This window comes from Mytilus trossulus, chromosome 10, assembly GCF_036588685.1.
Source record: "Mytilus trossulus isolate FHL-02 chromosome 10, PNRI_Mtr1.1.1.hap1, whole genome shotgun sequence".
Classification (NCBI taxonomy): Eukaryota; Metazoa; Mollusca; class Bivalvia; order Mytilida; family Mytilidae; genus Mytilus; species Mytilus trossulus.
The window spans coordinates 58,687,865-58,708,938 of NC_086382.1; the positions used below are offsets into that span (position 1 = coordinate 58,687,865).

Sequence of the window (21,074 nt, forward strand, 5' to 3'; positions counted from 1 at the left end):
TATAAAACAACATTCTTATCAAAATGAAATGTTATGGGTATTTTTTAAATGAATCAGTCCATTAACTACCATACCGATGGTACTTGACGGACCGCATGTCTTAAATCCCACCACCAAACAAATTCGAACACATGAAACAGTTTACTCTGTAATGATCAAGAAGGTGGCAATATTGATGGCTTCCTTTTAGGAGATTTTGGAGGAACAGGCTTTTTAAGATCCTCCATATCTTTTTCATTTTGTCTCATTATATCTTGAACAAATCTCCTACACCGTGATTCCAGTTTGTCAAAATGAACTTTTGCCCTTTCTAGACGCTTTATCTTTAAATCCTCAAACTTATTTGGCACTTTTTCAGCAAGGTTATCTATATTTGCAATTTCCTTCAGTTGCCTTAATGACATGACAACCGGCCTGACCGGTGTATCACATATCACTTTAAGTCCTTGGACTTCTTCATTTGTGTCTTCATCTTCTTTAATTTCAGGCTCTTCTTCCTCATTCGTTTCCTCTGGTTTCTTTTTCGCTCTTAACATTTTCAACTGTTGGTGAAGCGGGGCTGATTTATGACGTCGGACACGTGCGATAACGGCGTCGGATGCAGGAACAACCGTAGTGAACCACTCTTCTGGGAAGTCTGATGTATCTATTCGTTCCTTTAATTTTCGTTGTCTGTTTAATCCTGATAAGTCTGAGTGAGATCGGACTGGTTGCGAATTTCGAGGATGAGGTTGGATAGTTGTTCTTTTCTCGTTTTCCTTTTCGCTATCTGGAGACGGAGTTCTCGTCTTAGGAATATGTCGTTCTTCCTGAAAAATTTCTAAGCTACTTTTTATTCTGACCTTGTTATGTCGCTCTTCATAAGATTTGAAGTCAGATAGATCAGGCGTTAGTGCCCTTAAACGTCGTTTTAAAATACTGACTCTCTCAGATTCAGTCGGTTCAGCTTGATATTTGTTTAGTTTAGCTTCCTCCTCCTCGTCAGCCTCAGCTCTCTCCCGTATTTTTCTACCTATTTCCGAAGTCCTTAAAATAGCTGATAAAGTCTCGAGTTCCCTATTTAATTGTTTTATTTCAGTATCTCTTAGAATAACATTTTTGAGATGATCTTTGCGAAGTGAGTGTAAATAACGATTTAGTCTATCTCCAAGTTTTTCATTTTCAAAATAGATATCACTATGATCTACCATAAGAAGTTGCTCTATTTGACTTCTTTTTTTAGCGGTTTTGTTCAGTTTGACAATCTCACTGTTCATCTCGATGTCTGCTCCGAGAATTAACTTCGTTGAAAGCCTGTTAAAAAGAAAAATATTTAATGAAACAATATCACTGTGTATCATCGCCACCGGAAATTGGGTACTAACGAAGCGGAGAGAAATAGAAAAAAAAGTAAACAAGTTAGGAATTCGTTCAATTGAAAGCATTTCCACTCATTTGATGAGGGTGCCGCTTAAGAAATGATTTTCTGATATATAATTCTTTTAATTATTAGGCCGATAAGTACAAAATAAATACAAGATTTTGTGTAATACTCCAAAACTTGCCACTTAGTACCGGAAAATTTCGAGGTCTATCGTCCTTTGTAGCCCCATTCTCAAGATATTGAACTGTTTTTCATTATTTTTCCAGACACGATTTTAGAATATTATAGTGTGGCATCATATTTAATGAAATTTGTTGTCAAAAACATGTTTTTTTAAAGAATATGGACAAAAACACTGTTTGTTTGTTGTACGGCGAATTGCAGGACGTTGTACGGCGAATTGCAAAATAACAACTTTTGTCTGTACGGCGTCTTGCAATATATTATAATTTTAAGAGGAAATTAATCACTGTTTAGATAATATCAAGTGACGATATTTTGTTGATATCAAAGCTTTACAGGCTTACAAACATACAACATGTCTTACTAATCAAATATTATCAAATAAATGCCGTTAATTCAGTTCAGGAGGCCTCGTTGCCTTCCGCTTTTCGATTTTGTAAAAAAGTTTTTTTTTAAAACCATATTATCCTAAATACATTAATATATACATATCGTTATACTACTAACGACTGTAAATGTTGTCTTATTTGTTGTTAGGGTGAAATTTTGTAAGTTCAATAAAATAAACAGTCCATTCATCTTTTGTTGGTGCTAGTTTTTTGTTTTTTTTTAGATAAAAACAGTTAAGATGTGGTATGATAGCAAATAAGATAACTATCCATCAGGATCAAATAAACTGTATGTAAGCAATTATATGCTATCGTACGGCCTTCAACAACGAAAACTCGTCCCTTATAGTCGGCTATACAAAGCACCGAACGAAAAATGTGGAAGGACTCAACAAGAAAGCGAACGGCCTAACTCATAACAAAACAATTTATGAAAAAAAGAGATGACGCAACGACAACCACCGAACCACAGGATCGAGAATCCGGACAGACACATAAAATTGTTTAGTTATTTAATTTCTGAAATGACTCATTTGTAAAAATAAACTTTGAATTAAGAAAATACTTTGTTTTCATCGAAAGTAAGGAGAAACAAATCGTGAATTGCATTTGAATTAATTGTTTTGTCTGTTTCTATCTAATGCATTTTATCTAATGCATAATTAGATGGGGGGGGGGGGGGGGGGGTAGTGGGTCTGTTAACATGTTAACAACACCTCGATTTTGGCAAACACAGATAACAACAAATTTTAAATGCTGATAAGAGTTAACAGCAACTTTAATGACACATGGACAGACAATTGAACTGATGGAAAAGCAGACGGAGTGATTGACTCTAAGAAAAAAGACTAGTATGTCATGAATAATCGAAAATGCTTCAAACACCAAAAGGGAGGCTTCTTCTGGTTATGTATATTGTTGAGTAAATGTTTTGTGTCAATCAATCGAAGAAAACTTGGGTTATCGTCATGGCGTAGGAAAGTGTAACAAACAGATAGGATGAATGAATACTATAGGGCGCGAACATTTTTTTAATGGCGGGGGCTTTTATAAATTATAGTTACATTGCAGTCAGGGTATTCATACGACTCATTGCTTACATGATTTTATTGAAAGGAATTACGAAGGTTTACTGATATTAATTTTAAATCATCAAAACCAGTGTAAAATCAGAAAGTAACATGTAAGGTGTCACAAGTTGAAGCACTCTTTCATCTCCATCTGAGCTGATATAAAGAAGCCTTGGTCTATCTTTAGATCCATTCTGAATTTCTTAGACTAGCAAATTTGATTTCAATTTGAGAACCAATTCCTATTTTTTTCGGCCTCTTCTACCAGGCCAACACTGTTCAGTTAATTTACGAATTGCAAATTGAAAAGGTACTTTATTTTTTCACAATTCCGTCCAGGTACTCTGGGTCGATATAACTTATCAAACATTCCATATACATGTGAATTATTTTCGTCATAGGACTGACCAGGGTTTAAGCTGGATAAGAAGTGGCCTTTCCCTTTAACGTTTTGGATACATTTCAAATAGAAGCCAGAAATAACTACTTTGGTTAGACGTATAAAGAGGGGCATGAGATATCTTTAAACATGTTTAACACTGCCGCATTTGTTGCACCTGCATGACCCAACTTGAGTCCGTAACCTTTACTATAAAGTCTTGTATTTATTTAATTTTTTAAATTTGGGTTCATTTATATGTTTCAAGAAATAAACATTGAACTTCGACCCCCTTTTGTAGTTAATTGATTGCTCACTTAGGAGACAGCTTCAGGTATACCATACAAGTTTAGTTTCGAGCCATGGTGAATTTTCTAAATATGAACGTTTTTGTACAATTGAATTGATTTTTAGATAGTTGAATAATAATATAGCCTTCCTAGTGGGTTTATATGAACATTTAGATTATTTTTAGCATGTTTTATAAGCCATTGTTCAGTTTGACCGTCCAAGCGTTCCTATCCGTACCGCCATACATTTTGAAAATTTTGTATTTTTTTTCAACCAAGATTCGACGCTCGATCTTTTCAATTCAATTTCATGGAAAAAAAACAGCAGAAATGCATATGATAATAGATTTTTTTTACCTCTTGATAGATATATGTCTATGGTATTAGGAAAGGTATCACTCTTATTGATTGAAATTTTCCTTTGGACCAAATTTTTCAGATCTTTGTGACATGTTCAACCCCCTATTTTGCAATATTTGGTATCAAATAATTGCTCATTGTTGCCATAGTTACACAAAAAAAGAGACTATATTTCACCATTATTACTATTGGAAATCAAATCTATGGACGATTCTCTTTCCATAAATATACACATGCATAGTTTAAATATTAAGCCTTATTTATTAGGAAGGAAGGGAAAGAGGAAAGAGGGTGTTTAAAAATTATGAGTGTCAATTCTAAGTTTTTTTCCTATCTGTGACTTGACACCCACCCTAGTGCATAATTTTCTCGCTGCGTTGGGTTGTTTCTTCTATTTGGTCGAGCTTCTGTTTCTTTGACATTTCCATTCTCAATTTAATCAAGGATTTACTATACTCACTGAAGATTTTTTTAAAGACATGTACAGTTACATATAATTATGCTGTTAATGTCACTCCTTTGCGGAAGCAACGTTAAGTAAGAGATGGACAGCAAATTTTAATGTGATTCTTGTAAATAACAGTTAAGATCAGTTAACAGAGAAAATAATGTCAAAAACAGTGAACACTTTAAGTATAAAGTAACAGATAACAAGAATCTCAATTTCAAATAAACAGTTAACATCATTGCAAATTTTAACAAAACAGATTACAGACAGTGGGTCGAAAACAGTTAAGTTTTTAAAATTTATCAGTCAAATAACAGTTTAAAAAATTTAAACCTTGAAAAGACCCCCCCCCCCCCCCCCCATCTGAGATATTTGAACTTAATACTTTATTTTCTTTGAAAGGACGCGGTAAATAACTATTCTAAAATTAGCAAGTTGCCATACAGTTGAAAACAAGTTGCCATACAGTAAATTTTTCAACACGAGCAAGTTGCCGTACCCTAGAATTTATTTTTTGTGGTCTATATTCTTTAAAATGCATCTTTTTGACAACAAATTTCAGTAAATATGATGCCACACTATAATAATCTAAAATCGTGTCTGGAAAAATAATGAAAAACAGTTCAATATATTGAGAATGGGGCTACAGAGGACGATAGACCTCGAAATTTGCCGGTACTAAGTGGCAAGTTTTGGAGTATTACACAAAATCTTGTATTTATTTTGTACTTATTGGCCTAATAATTAAAAGAATTATATATCAGAAAATCATTTCTTAAGCGACACCCTCATCAAATGAGTGGAAATGCTTTAAATTGAATGAATTCTTAACTTGTTTATTTTTTTTCTGCTTCTCTCCGCTTCGTTAGTACCCAATTTCCGGTGGCGATGATACACAGTGAATATGAGTTTTTTTAAATGACAAATTTTCAAAAGATATATTCTCGTGATTCCACAGGTTACTTTTTTGGACTAGCAGAATTGTTTTTTATTTGTATTGTTTTGTTTTAGTGGTATAATGTCTGAAGGTATTAAATTTGGTGCGCCTAAGGAGTAAGGTACAACGCTGAAGACATATTATATAAATGTTTTGTACAAACAGTACAACTTGATTGAATATTCAAAAATACGAAATTATGTTTGTGATATCTCGAATAAATAGTAAATGATAAAAAGATTGTCATAGTCAAAGTTTTTCTCGAAAAATGACAACTAAATTTTTTTATCTCGACAACTTTGGTTTAAATTTATGTTTTGTTACTGTCGAACGATCCATTTTGGTTTTGACTGTACCAGTCTTTGATCTTGATTAGTCAGCACTAGTCTGAAGCAATTTGTGTTATTGTTATAAGGGTATGTTGCAGTTTAAATAGTAGATTGTTTACATATATAAATAAAGACAACAGTAGTATACCGTAAATCGATCGAGACAAAAATAAATCCGGGTTATAAATATCAATAAATTAAAGGCGATTCAAACACAAAATAAGGAAGAAACCTGTTAAAATACTTACCTCGTCAGAACTTATCCAAATTATAAGCTAAGTAATCTCAAATTATCAAGTTTATTTCTTTAAAAAAAATCTTCAAATAGACTTTGAAATACGTTTATTATTTATACATCGTTAGGTTTATATAAACCGGACTGTTATTGGGGTAGATATTTTACAATGATCTGGACAATGAGATTTGATAGATGTAAAAACTTGTTATCTCTCCTATCTTATCATGCAATCTATACTTAAACAAAACACATGAAGAAACAAATCACAATCATCAGATTCCACCCATGGGAATATAAATCTATACTTATTATATAGATAATAGTGATATATTGTCATTGGTTTAAACAGAACCTGATGAATGCCGATAGCATCTACCACAAAGCATTTAAATCGTTCTTGTAAAAATGTCCTTACATTGGCATTATATATAGTACATGATTAGTTCATGTTTAAGATGTGATTTCCTAAACGTCTTTGCATTTAATTTTCAAAGGTAAAATCGGGTATTGATTTGGGGATGTTCGGCGGGCGAGCGGATGGGGCGGGAAACTGCTAAACAGTGTTCGTCCATTAACATGAAAACACTTTGACGAGCTGTTGTTTCCTGAGAATAAATGAAGGTCATGTTCGATTTTCACGATTTTTGTCGAGCCTTCGACTTTAGTCAAAAAAGCGAGACTAAGCGATCCTACATTCCATCGTCGTCGGCGGCGTCCACAAATATTCACTCTGTGGTTAAAGTTTTTGAAAATTTGATAACTTTCTTAAACTTTACTGGATTTCTACCAAACTTTGACAGAAGCTTGTTTATGATCATAAGATAGTATCCAGAAGTAGATTTTGTAAAAATAAAATTCTATTTTTTCTGTATTTTATTTATAAATGGACTTAGTTTTTTCTGCAGGGAAATATTACATTCACTCTGTGGTTAAAGTTTTTTAAATTTGAATATCTTTCTTAAACTATACTGGATTTCTACCAAACTTGGACAGAAGCTTGTTTATGATCATAAGATAGTATCCAGAAGTAAAGTTTGTAAAAAAAATAATCCATTTTTTCCATATTATACTTTTAAATGGACTTAGGTTTTCTGCCAGGAAACAACACATTCACTCTGTGGTTAATTTTTTACTGAAAAATTTAATAATTTTCTTATACTATTTTAAATTTCTACCAAACTTGGACAGAATCTTGTTTATGATCAAAAGTTAGTATCTTGAAATGAAATTTTGTTAATATTTGGTACCTGTGTATCTTTATTTAAATTATAAATGGACTTATTTTTCTTCCAGTTAACATTACATACAGTCTGCAGTCAAAGTTTTTAAAACATTTATTCGATTCATAAATTATCCTGAAATTTTTACCAAACTTGGACAGAAGCTTCTTACAATCAAAGGAATATTTTTATTGATTGTTTTCCTCATTTATGTTGAGCCTGGGAGTTACAGCAAAAGTAGGCGAGACACTGTGTCCCGCGGAACCCTTACACATTTTTCAGTTTTGTGGTTGTTGAGTTGTAGTCCTTTCAATAGCTAACAGTGTTTCTTAGAGCGTTATCCGTGCCTTCTCTTGATAACGCTTTGACGAAATCTTTTCAGATTCAAAGTAAGCATTTATCGTTGTTGAGTTGTCGTTTGAAAGTTAGTTTCTGGAAAGTTATTTGAGTGATCGCGAAATTCTATGTTTTTTTTAATCAAATAAGGTTATAATCTCATTAACATATTTCTTTCATCATTGACTTTATGACTTTCTATTCCTATCCATCTCTGCTGAACAAAATGTGTTTGAATACTTATATAGATATAGGAAAATGTGGTGTGAGTACCAATTAGACAACTCTCCATCCAAATAACAATTAAAAAAAAAGGTAAACCATTATAGGTCAATGTACGGCCTTCAACCTGGAGCCTTGGCTCACACCGAACAACAAGCTATAAAGGGCCCCAAAATTACTAGTGTAAAACCATTCAAACGGAAAAACCAACGGTCTAATCTATAAAAAAAAAAAAACGAGAAACGAGAATTTATGTACCTTCCTAAATTCTAATAGTGTTTCAATTATGATAAATATATCATTTTGACCTTTCTATTTCTGAACCCTATACACAAACCTATTTATTTATTTTACTTGATCCTGTTTGGGGGTTCAGATTTCCAAATATCATTTTCATGCAGGAAAATCCGGTTTTCTGTCAATTCTCTTGTATTTTCATGTTTTGACTTGCTAAAAAATTCGTTACTCGAAAATCATAGTATCACTTTTTAAATTTCAAATAATATAGTTAGAAGCAGTGTAACAATTTTTGTCAGTTCTGGTTTGAATATAATTTATTAGTCAGCATTCTTTATTTTCGTACCTCGTTCTGATAAATAAGCGTGCGTGCGAAAGTTGCATTTTGACCACTCCGGTTCCCTCGAACCGGCTCCAGGGTAGAATCAAACAAGTTTCTACTAGCTGATTTAGACTGCAAGATGACAGGTTAAATGGAGCTCGGTATAACATTTCTCAACAAATCAAAAACAATAGAAACTCGTTTAGATTTACTGTGGAACGAATCGGACACCTTAAGCCTTGTATAAGTATGACAATAAAATCAGTTGAAAATATTGTTGATGCGACACAGAGTGGAATTCTAAAATTCCTTATTCCTCTATAACAGAACTGTGACCGAAAGTCCTTCTGTGGTGCTGAAAGGAAAACAATAGCATAGCTTGGAAAGATGATTGTGTCCTAGTTTGGGAATGACGTCAAAGATTTTAAAGCCAATGCTGTTTTAAAAAATATTTGCGGAGCTTTATGACTAATAGTCGATAGTGTTTCAATGCCACTCTCAGAACTACTTGCTATTTATTGCATGACGGACAGTCTTTGTCTTTCCTGCGGTACTAAGTTGTGATCTGTGATCAAACAAATCAATTTAAGTTTACGATACTAATTACGCTACAACAGAGAAAAAAAATATGTTTGATTTTGGTAGCTTTTTTACATGGTGGAATGAATTATCAAAACTACATTTGATTTGTCCGTGCATCTTGCAAGCAATACACAGTGAAACTGAAATAATGGTGTTGCTTTTAGTACGACACTGTTGTACAGAATGAACATCAGCCCCTTAATTATAAGTATTCAGTGAAAATGATCGAAAATAAATACAAAAAGACATCGTACCTTCTGTAGATATTCCTGTATACCTGCAACAGGTGTGGTTATATGTCCACTGTTTAAGTTTTAATTTTCACATGGCATGAATAACATATCCTACTGAGAACTTAAGAATATATATGACAGTTTACAAGTAGTTAAACAGTAAAGAATCAAATTACAGGATTTTGATATCGCGTTGAAGCACGCTGAGGTTTGATCGAAACAATTCGATAGACCCATTGTAATAACCTTTACATTGTTTCGTATTCAGTGATGATATCAAATTTTAATTCCTTGGTACGGATTTGTATTAATTATAATTAAATAGATAGCTGATACGTTTCTTGTAAAATACAAAGGTCAATATTTAGAAAAATAATCACACTGTTGAAGCGTTACTAAATGCATATCATTTATAAATCAAAATTTATACCCAGCATATCTAACCAAATGTTGGTCGCGTGCAATCCCATACAAAGCCCCGCGAAAAACTTTTCTTGAGCCAACATCGCTATGTGGAGAAGATCGCCCATAAAAAATATATAGTTTTACTTTTTAGCGCGGCTTTAAAGTGGCACTAGCTGTCAAATTCATGTTCACCGATTTTAATCAAATTATCATATTTGATTTATATCAATGTAAAAGATTTATCCAAACTATTAAAAGTATAAATTAAACAATACACAGGGCACTGGCATGAAAATACTTAGCTTCATTTCGTGTATAATTTAGTCAAGACGCCAACTAATTAATCATCGAGTTGACCTCTATAGGTATCTGATGACCATAAAAAAAGAGGGACGAAAGATACCAGAGGGACAGTCAAACTCGTAAATCACTGACAACGCCTGGCTAAAAATGAAAAAGACAAACAGACAAAGTTGAAACAATAGAACACATGACACAACATAGAAAACTATAGAATAAGCAACACGAACCCCACCAAGAACTAGGGGTGATGTCATGTGCTTCGGAAGGCTAAGCAGATCCGGTAAATAGTCTGATTCGGTAGGTCACATTCATTAAACGGAAGGGGATTGTTGTGAAACGGTTATTCCATAACGGCCAATCAACTCGTGATGGCGTCCGTAAAATTTTCGCATGGATGATTTCAACTTCACCATTTGGAACTCTTGGTTTAATAGCAACCCTCTATCAAGAAAATCATGATTGGAAATGCAAGCACAAAAATATCGTATCAATTAGGAGATATATACCCCGTATGCAGGTGCTGCTGGAATGTTGCTACTTAGAAATGGAAAGTTCACAATTGGAAAGCAAAAATCATCTCTTTTTTCGTAACGTTTTGTTTTCAACCGACCCTCATTGTCAATTTCTAAATGTAAGTCAAGATATGAGGCCGACTTAACTCTATCTGTTGTATCCTTTATATCTAGTTCGATGGGATAGATGCGTTTTACATAGTCACCAAATTTTGAATTATTTAGTGAAAGAATGTCATCTAAGGATATTGCTTACTTCTTATCTTTCTTCCTAAGAAGTTCCTGTATGAAGTCAGCCTCATAATAATAAAGAAACAAGTCGGCAAGAAGAAGGGTCACAATTGGTTCACATTGGAATGCCAACGGTCTGTTGAAAAACACGTCCTCCGAACGTAACAAATATGTTATCAATAAAAAAATCAAGCAATTTGATAATGTCAGTTTCAGAGAATGTTTTGTTTAAATCAGAGTGATCCTTTACAGAGAAGGATTTATCCCTTCCCAAGACAAGATACTTGTATCTACGTTGGCCATTCTTTTTTATACAAAGCAATACCAACTCTTTCAATTTGTCTTTTAATTTGGAATGTGGAATACTTGTGTAAAGTGTAGAAAAGTCAAATGTTTTAATACTAATGCAAGATAAAAGAGAGTTAGATTGTATGTACTCTAAAAGATCTTTAAAATTTTTAAGTATCCGCATCTGATTCACGCCACCTCTAGAAGAGGCAGTTTCACAATAACAATAAAGCCCGTCTTTGATTGCTGATAAAATAGACGTTAATAATTTAGAAAGCGGTTTTGCGGAGCACTTGGAAGACCCAGCAATATAACGTTTGTTATAAGGACACTTATGAAGTTTAGGTATTCAATACAGTGATGGAAATTCCAGTCTCCATATTTGTTGAAATTCAAAAGGAACACCTCTGACTATCAAGGATTTCCTGTTTGGTAAGTGTCATGAGGGTATATATGTTGAGTTTCCAAGTGAATTGTCAATACATAATTCGTTTATCAAGCAGTTAATGTACCGAGTTTTACACACACAAACGATGTTGTCTGTGGCTTTATCTGCGGGGACAACAACACATCTTTCCTGGAGGTAAGATAAGTGTTTTGCAACATTGGGTCTTTAAAGATTGACGTAGCATGATCATTCATAGACCCATTCAGTTTCTTAATTCTGATTTGTATCAACGATCTCACTGTCTTAATCCATTGGAAAGAGTTTCTACGTCTTTCTTTTCTAGCACATGTGCAATCGGGAGGTTTAGACTTGAAGTCGTCAATATTGAGATCCTGCAAAACGTCTAAAAAAATCTATCCCATCGAACTAGACATAAAGGATACAACAGATACAGTTAAGTTGGTCTCATATCTTGACTTACATCTAGAAATTGACAATGAGGGTCGGTTGAAAACAATATTTTACACATACAATTCATGTGTTATTTATCTCAAGCTAAGGAGTTAAGCCAATTGAAGTTCACATAAATGCGGATTCAATGAGATCGAATTATTCACTTGCAAGTGAATAATTCATAATCAATGTTTTTAGCTTATTTTGACAAAATTGAACCATGCTGGCTACTTATAGTTAGAAAAGGTACCAGGGTTATAGTTTAGTACGCCACACGCGCGTTTCTTCTACATAAGACTCATCAGTGACGCCCATATCGAATATTTATAAAGCCAAACAAGTACAAAGTTGAAGAGCATTGAGGGTCCAAAATTCCAAAAAAATGTACCAAATACGGCTAAGGTAATCTATGCCTGGGATAAGAAATCCTTCGTTTTTCAATAAAATTCCAACTTTTGTAAACAGGAAATTTAAAAAAATGACCACATTATTGATATTCATTTCAACCCCGAAATGTTGACTACCGGGCTGGTGATACTCTCGGGAACGAACCGTCCACCAGCAGTGGCATCGACCCATGCAGTGGTGTAAATAGTTATCAAAGGTACTAGGATTATAATTTAGTACGCCAGACGCGCGTTGAGACTCATCAGTGACGCTCATATCAAAATATGCATAAAACCAAACACGTACAAAGTTGAACAGCATTGAGGATCCAAAATTCCAAAAAGATGTGTAAAAAACGGCAGGTAATCTTCGCCAGGGATAACAAAGTCCTTAGTTTTTCGTAAAATTCAAAGTTTTGTAAACAGGAAATTTATAAAAATGCTACCAGCGGATTATTATTTCACTATTTGCATTTCATTATTGATTGAGCAAATAAAAAAAAGATATTAGATTTTTTTATAGTTAGTTCTCCTTTAATTCTTAAAATACTTAATGATAAAATATAAAAGATATCAACAATGATTTAAATAAAATGCATATCTGAACAAACAAATTCTTCAAACACCTTTATTTGAAATGAATAAAGGAAATCGGTTAAAAGGTATATGTGTGAACATTGCTTTTAAATATTACTGTTCCGGATATGAAACACATATGCGCCACTGGACGCTAATTAAGTAATCTATATGAAATCTCAATTATCTTTATGAAAAATGTTTTTTTTTAATAATAATATTAAAAAACATTTATTGGGAACAAAAGATGTTTTTGATATAAGTTTTGAAAAATATGTTTAAAAAGTATACGTGCATGATTAAATTGTCCACACAGACCAAAAGTAAGGGGCGTAAACACTAACCTGCCATCAAAACGCATTTAAAAAAGAACAGAACTCATAATTTGTAGCAAGCTCTATAAGACAGCGGTATGGCAAATTGTGAGATAATTAATCATGACAAAATCGACGGCCTAAAAAAATGACAAAACTCAAACGGCCAACGACAACTATTGAATTACAGGTTGTTGACTCGTGACAGATCAGAACCCATATTAAGAATATTGCAATGTAAGCATGTTTGTGGAAGCCACTTTACGGCTTATTTAAGTAGTTGTAAAAAACACAACAAAAGAAAAGACGCGTTAAAACCAGAAGGAGAGGACTTTACTCTTGCATCAGATCGGTACTAAGCACAAATTCAAATAACAACCCAAAAAAAATTCGCCATACACTATTTTAAAAAGGATAAACGGTTTCAAGTTTCTTAATTTCCTAACAATGATTTGTATGGATAAATATATATGTGTTTGTGATAGCATCGTTAATTTGATTGTGCAACTATATTTTTGTTGGTAAAAATAAAGACAATTAAACAGTAGTATACCGCTGTTCAATAGTCATAAAGCGATATTTAAGCGAAAATAAATCTGGATTAAAATTAAAACCGAGGGAAACACATCAACTATAATAAAAAGCAACGAACGAACAGAAACATTCAACTGCAATGAATACAAACTCAATCATACATAGAAACAGACTATTTGATAACAACTGTCATATCATATCCCTGACTTAACTACAGAACATTTTAAAACAAAATGGTATATTTGAAAAACAAGAGTAGGTCAAAACTTCCATATACATGCTGTGACTTGTTGCTTTGAAGTTGCTCACAATATATCTCCTGACCGTCTGGATATACAAATCAAAAATATTGAAAACAATGATGCCAGTGGCAGATCCAGATTTTTTCATAAGTGGGGGTCCACTGACTGCCTTAGAAGGCCCCCGCTCCAGTGATTCCTTATACAAGCAATCAAATGTTTTCCCCAAAAGGGGGGCAGGCCCCTGGCCCCTGGCCCCTCTAAATTCGCCTCTGGATGCACAGGCGATAGGTTTGAAATAAATCTGTCAAACATGACTGGACTCGATGCTTCTCAGATGTGGAACATAATTTGTCGTTGTTGAAAACTATTGCGATATCATTAAATATAGATTAAGATGTGATGTGATTGCCTTTGAGACAACTTTCCACTAGAGACAAAATATCGAAATGACTAGTGATTGAATTTACTTAGGTCATGTTTTTTTTTTGTTACTGCAAATAAAATTGCATTAGATGTTTCATTCCTCGCATATATAAGTTTATAATAAAACCAACTTTGTGCTGCTGGGTCGCCACCTCGTTCATTGCTATCTAACATTTTCATTTCGTCAAACATACAATTCCTTAATTTCATTTATTTAAAGGATAATTTAAATGAATCGAGAGTAAGAAAATAAACTTACCATCATCATGATTATCCAAAGAACATTTGAATGACAGCTTTGTCTACAATATTTATCAAGAATAATCCTGTTTTGTCAGTTGGACTGTCAACATGACAGGTTTTTACACAGCGAGCCTATATCCTATCAAGATAAGAAACTGCAATACATATACAGCCATGTTGGATCTCTGGTGGGGGCTATTGTTACGGGGTAACATATCAAGATCATCTGCATTAGAAACATTGTATCGATGATTTACCTTTAATCTACTAAGAGGTTCGCTCTGTTAGGTAAATACAAATTACATTTATATACTCTTTCAATTGTCTTTTTAAAGTGTAGAAGGATAAATTAAATGACACTGTATGTAATCCTGCTGAATATATTGTTTATGATCTGTATGTCTTGAAAAGTGTTGTGTTACAACATCACCTTTAGTGCATTTATAACTCGCATAATTCATATTAACCAAGCAGCCACAACACTATAATAAAGTTTAATTGACAAAAAAAATCGTAAAAAATATGTAGCGGTGTTCATTTTCATTACATGCATAAGAGAAACGTTTATAACATTGTCCGCAATAAAATTCCACGCTTTCCCCGTCAATAAAAAGCGATAACTTCACGAAGCATACCACTCGTCTAAAGTCATTCTCGAATCAATAAGATATTGATTGATTGATAATTGCAAAGCGTCCAGTGGCAAATATTTCCTCAATGTTCAGGACATTTCTCAGTCAACTTGAAGAGTTTGTGCAAGGGTTCTAGACATGCAGAAAGCGTGGCACTCCCTCTATCCGAGGAATATCATTTCATGTACTCATACCTCCCTCACAACCCGCAAACCGATCTCCAACAATTTTCCTGTCAATCGAAAGAAGACCAACAATGACAATATTTATTTTCCTCAGTCACCCTGAAGATCTACAACAATGTTATTGGTGATTTGTAACAAAACGAGGAGAGTGTGCAGTATAAAAGATATAGTTGCTGCCATTCTATACCTTATTTCCATTTGTAAAAGCCAATTTAATAAAAGAATAACTTATCCAAGAATTCAACAATGTTCAAATATCGAAAAATATTCAATCGTGATCTAATAATATGGGTAAGTCGCTCATTCACTACGCGTACTCTTGAACTAATATGTTTTTTCTATCACTCGTTGAATAAGTTATGATACACAATGTAGATATTTCAGAGTTTTGGGATAAGTTATCCAAAAATTCCAAATTTTATGACATTTTGCCTTTTTAGTAAGTTTGTTTTCACTTCAAATAGAGTTTCGATATTTTCGGCTTATCGGGGACGACTGCATGGTTTAATGGGTTTATATTTCGTATCACTAGCGAAGTTCGATTGTTTTCTCCACGCATTTTGGCTTCATATACCAATAAAAAAACTGACCTCCGCGATATAGCCAAGTGTTTTAAGTGGTGTCAAACACCAATACTCAATCAATCAAGAATCTTTTGCAATCTTATAAATCCAATAACTAAATTCTTTTTCGAGGTACATTGTAAATGGTGGATTTCTTTTATTCTGACTCTTTAATGCTGCCATCAATATATGAGTGAATGTGGTGAACTGATATGTCACTAGTGTATTCCTTTATGGCATACTTTATGCAAATTTATATAATTCTTTCAATAAAAAATAAACTATGACTATTACCTGCATGCAAACATCTGCTTTATTCATTGTCGGTTCCACCGAAGACCATTACAGATAGCTAAATCTATGGAAACATCATTTCAGCTAGTTTTATACAACGCTTTCACACTATTTATATTCCCATGTTACCCTCGCATTTTCTTTTTCATCATCATTGAATATCGTACATGCAGGTATTCTGATATACTTTGGGGAATCAAAACTCAGATATCTTATTCGGCACATTCAGTACAAGTGGAAATCCATACTACAAAATGCATTATTGAATCACGCTATCAGTTCATCCTAAATGTACTAGTATTATATAACAAAAGCGATTTTCAAACTTCATTTCCGTTGAACTGTTATTTAAAAGTTTAGAGAACGGTTGTACGAAAGCTAAAAAATATACCGATTAAAAGAGAAAAAAGGAACAATGCTCTAAACAATAACAACAACAGCAGCTATCATGATACATGGAGCCCTGAAATAAATTTGTGGACATGATGAATTGTTATCGTTCCGTCCATATATATTTATCTTTTTTCGGTGGCACTGAACCGCTCAAGGAAGTTAATCTAGTCACTCCCGTTTTCTGATATTTTGCGACCAAGTGATCAGTTTTTAATTTATAGTAATCACAGTGTAGATACTATTCTGTACGCTGTCCGGCAGTCGCGATTTCCGAAGCGAGGATTTTAAACTGGCTAACAGAACGGTTTTGTTTTGGTGCTTTTTCTCATCATTGTTTACTCCTATATCTATAAAGTGCTTTGCACATCTTAAATGTATGTATAGCATCATACATATGAGTAACTGTAACAAAAACAGGCAGTAGAATATAAAATATACGTATGCATCACACCAACTTCATAGAAAAAAGTGAAATTGATGGACAATTTTTCTCTCGTAGTCACGGTGGGTATGGTTGTCCTGCGAGAGAACGTACTGTGCTGGTGATTTGGTCCTGACGGGTGCTGGTGATCAATGAAAAAATGTAAACAAAGACGAAAATGATGATTTTTGACGTTTTCACTCTTAAAAAATGGAAGAAAACAGTTGAGATTTTTCCATTTCGTTTCTTAGGGGTTCATATATAAACCATTAAAAAAATGACCCTCTAAACTGTTTCAGTAAGCGTAACACAAAAATGCTCATTTTCAGAAAATCTCGAACTGAAAAATAAAACAAAAATGCTCATAGAGTCCGCTTTCTATATCGCAATCCACACGATAAAACAATTTTGTGAAAAAACATTGCAATTTATTAAAATTTAGCATTTTCTCAATTTATTCATGTCCTGATACTGTGCTGGTGGGTCCTGTCATTGTGGTGGTGGGTCCTGATACGGTGCTGGTGGTTTTGGATAAGAAGTTGGTCATATTTGAAACAAATGTTACAAAATCAATAAAATTAGCCAGATAATTGTTGCCAACAGGATCTATGACTCCTATTTTAGCTCTTGTGCATCCATTTGGCTGTTTGATATGTGTTTTCAAATGATCTGAACTTGTATTACATAATAACATAAAAGGGCAACATCTTTCGTCCAATATCAGATAACAATTAATATATAGTATCTAAAATAAGTTAAAATTCCACAATACTATATAATTCATTTTATGTGTCAATTTGTTCGAAAATAATCGAAAAGAAGAGACTTTTTTTAATGTCATGATTATATGTCGCTTTCTAGATCTATGCTTAGCATTTATTTCAGATGACATGGACTCCTAACCCTGATGACCCTGCTGCCTTTCATAATTTTATCCGTATACATATATTAATAGATAAACAAAAGGCTGCATGCAACACGTATTTTTTTTGTATTTAAAATGATACGTTGTAACGAGAATATTTGTGGTGAATGGAAACTGTGAGGGTCACAATCTTAAATTGCTTATAATGTTGCTGGAACCAGTTCCATTATCTGATCTGAATTTTCTGAAATGTGCAAGGTAGATAGACATTTTGATTTTTTTTAAAGTCGGTAATGAACCATTGTGTTGATCCCATGCTAAATATAACAAAAATCTCTGTACAAAGGTCTGTGAATTTTCTACAAAAATAGTGATTTTATTTTCACTTAATTCTCTTTTTCTACTAAATACAAGAATGGACTATAAATAATAATGCTTTGCAAGAAGTTTCCCCTTGATATATGTACAAAATTATATCTCTCTTATTCATTGTCTGTGCTGTTTTGATACTATTGCAGTTTGCACATTTCGGAATTGACAGGTCACAGGAGGGGTCATAAACCGTACACAAAAAGATAAAATATTGATATAAGTATTTAATTTGCATCTTTGAACCCCCACCCTGGCTTGTTTTTTTAGGAGCCTGGGGTGTCTAAAAATGGTCGATTACAGACAGCCGAGTACGCATTTTACTTTCCAGGCGTGTTATTGTTGATTGTTAAAGTCCTGAAAACGGATAGATGGAAACAAAAATGTTTGATATATCTGGCTTTAGATTCAGATTTTTTTAAATATAAATTAAGGCTACATTTTAATATAATAATTCTATGAATTCACAATATAAAAAAATGCAGAAAAAAAAATGAATGAAGTGAAACATCTAAGTAAGCAGTCATTACTACAGAGATGGTGTGTTTGACACACAAAACTTGAACTTAGTGATATTACCAATATTAAAATAAAAGTGTATTTTAGTTGGGTATTTTTTCCATTTACTCATTTTCAATTATAATCAAGGCACATTTTATCTTTATTCATAAAAATATTTATATATAGAAAAGAAGGACACATTGTTCACTTCCTCCCCCGTAATTCTTTATCAAAAATATTTATTTTGAAATGAAAAAAGCTAAGAAATCTTAATTTTATTAGTGTTCTCTAGGTTATCTCGTCTTCATTCTCTGACATATTCTAGCCTGCTCTTTCATGAAATAGTGATTTTTTTTAGTGTTCTATCGAACTTTCGAGAAAAAAAAATACCTGATAATCGTTTAGACAACAAAAAAATGTGTTGGAAAAATCTTACAGCAAGTGATTCTTAATAGCTATAAGATACATTTTTCTTTAACAATACAACTTTTAAATCTTACGGGAAACTATTCCAAGCTTTCACTGTAACCTCGCTCTAACTTATCCCCCCCCCCCAAAAAAAAAACAACACCAAACAAACAAACCCGCAATACTATTGTCATTCTTATAGTCAGCACTCAAATGTTCACAAACAAATGTGTTTTAAGCTGCTAAAGACATGATTCAAACGCTCAGAAAGTCCTTTGTTCTATATTTTTGCTCTCCATTTTTATTTTATGGGTTATTGTTGAAGGTCGTACGATGACGTATGGTTGTTAACACATACTTCCTTTGGTTTCTTATGGAAATGTGTCCATTGACAACAAACATACCACATCATCTACTTTATATAAGTATTGTATAAATTACAACGTATTTTGGTGATCTTGCAAAATGATCGTAATCCCGAAAATCGTAAAAATATTTTCTTATCTTAAAAGGGGGCAACAAGGGTTCCATTAACAGGCCAATAAATAAGATTACAGTTAGTTTAAAAAAAAAAAAAATACCCCTATTTTTTCTCTCATAATAACAGTAAACAGATTCACAACAATGTCAATTTCAAGAAAGCAGTTAACAGCTAATAAGTCAATAACAGTACATCATCAATGATCTTGAATATATGCCACTTTTAACTAAAATATAAAAGCACAGAACCAGGACATAGGAGCACAGAACCAGGACCGTTTTTCTTATCACCAGCACAGCGTCAGGACAATTCCGTTTAACGAACTTGCACGACTTTTGCAATATAATATTGTTGTAATATACTTTGCATGGTACTTATGACACATCAGAGAAAAATTAAGCAACAAAACAGTCGTTTTATTGCCGTTCTGATACAATGTAAACAAACCCACCAGCACAGAATCAGGACCCACCAGCACCCGTCAGGACCAAATCACCAGCACAGTACGTTCTCTCGCAGGACAACCATACCCACCGTGGTAGTACAAAGCAAATAATCTTTTATAGCAAATATTTGCATCAGTTTACAGTTAAATATATACTGTTTCAATATTCTTACTGTATTTAAGTATAATGTTCGTATTTCAAATAAAAAATATGCTTTCCTTGAGGATCCAAAAATAAATAACTGTACGATCAGTCTGAAAGTGACTGTATTCTAGAAGCGATTTCAGATTTTTTTGTCTGTATGACCAGTCGTGATTTTGAAGAAGAAAAACAACGGCAATTTGAAGGTTTATACGTGTCTATGTGGTATTATGATTGTGTCCTTGGAACTATAACGTGTATTTTCTTTTATCAGACAATACAAGTATATTTCTGATGATTTTTGTTCCGTCAGTCTTATTCAAAATCAAATGCCTAAAAAGCAATACATGATTCGCTTGTGGACTTTGTATTAGTGTGTCGTTGCAGTTATCTGTTTAACTATTACATTTTTAAAGACTATTTACACCGTCTTCCGTTGACCCATTGGTGATAACATACATCAAGCTTGTCTCTTTTAAAATGACAAAAAGTAGATAGAGAAAGCTTTGTTTAAAAACTTTAGGTATTGAGGAAAGAATTAACGAAAGTATACCCCGCCACTTCTATAGTCCATGTTTTGGAAAAAAATAAACCACCAAAAAAAACTAAATTATAGGTGCACAGGGGCATCATTTAATAACGAATATGAGGAAGTTTTATTAATATATGGTAAGTTTTTGAAAGTTACGTATAGTAAATGGGTACCATTCAATAAGGTAGTGGAAAAGTCCTTATCATGGAAATAGAAAACTGCTGAATTTTCGAAACATCAAAATAAGAGGTGCACAATTGAATTATATGATAAGGAATCTGAAAAAGATTCACTAAGTTATGACAAGTGTCTGAAGGAAGTTGAATTGTTTGACATTGTCATTTCGGGGCCTTTTATAGCTTCCTTTGTGGTTTTGGCTTTGCTCATTGTTGAAGGCCGTACGGTGA

General features: G+C 33.2%; 1 protein-coding gene across 3 annotated transcripts; it reads right to left on the reverse strand.

Moving 5' to 3' along the window:
- LOC134688264 (uncharacterized) lies at nt 1–14,612 on the reverse strand. 3 transcript variants are annotated; one of them, XM_063548799.1, is made up of 2 exons: nt 5,997–6,083; nt 1–1,293 (listed from the first exon to the last, which is right to left on the reverse strand). In XM_063548799.1, the coding sequence occupies exon 2, from the start codon at nt 1,254–1,256 to the stop codon at nt 156–158; it is 1,101 nt and encodes a 366-aa protein (XP_063404869.1). In that variant the 5' UTR covers nt 1,257–1,293; nt 5,997–6,083; the 3' UTR covers nt 1–155. The 3 variants fall into 3 exon arrangements, with proteins under 3 accessions (XP_063404869.1, XP_063404868.1, XP_063404867.1); XM_063548798.1 differs by lacking the exon at nt 5,997–6,083 and adding an exon at nt 9,160–9,258 and having other exon boundaries at nt 2–1,293; XM_063548797.1 differs by lacking the exon at nt 5,997–6,083 and adding an exon at nt 14,453–14,612 and having other exon boundaries at nt 3–1,293.
- Nucleotides 14,613–21,074: the final 6,462 nt, after the last annotated feature.

What these genes read in the sequence shown, in the direction of transcription:
- LOC134688264 (XM_063548799.1), bottom strand. Translation starts at nt 1,256, where the DNA reads ATGAACAGTGAGATTGTCAAACTGAACAAAACCGCTAAAAAAAGAAGT.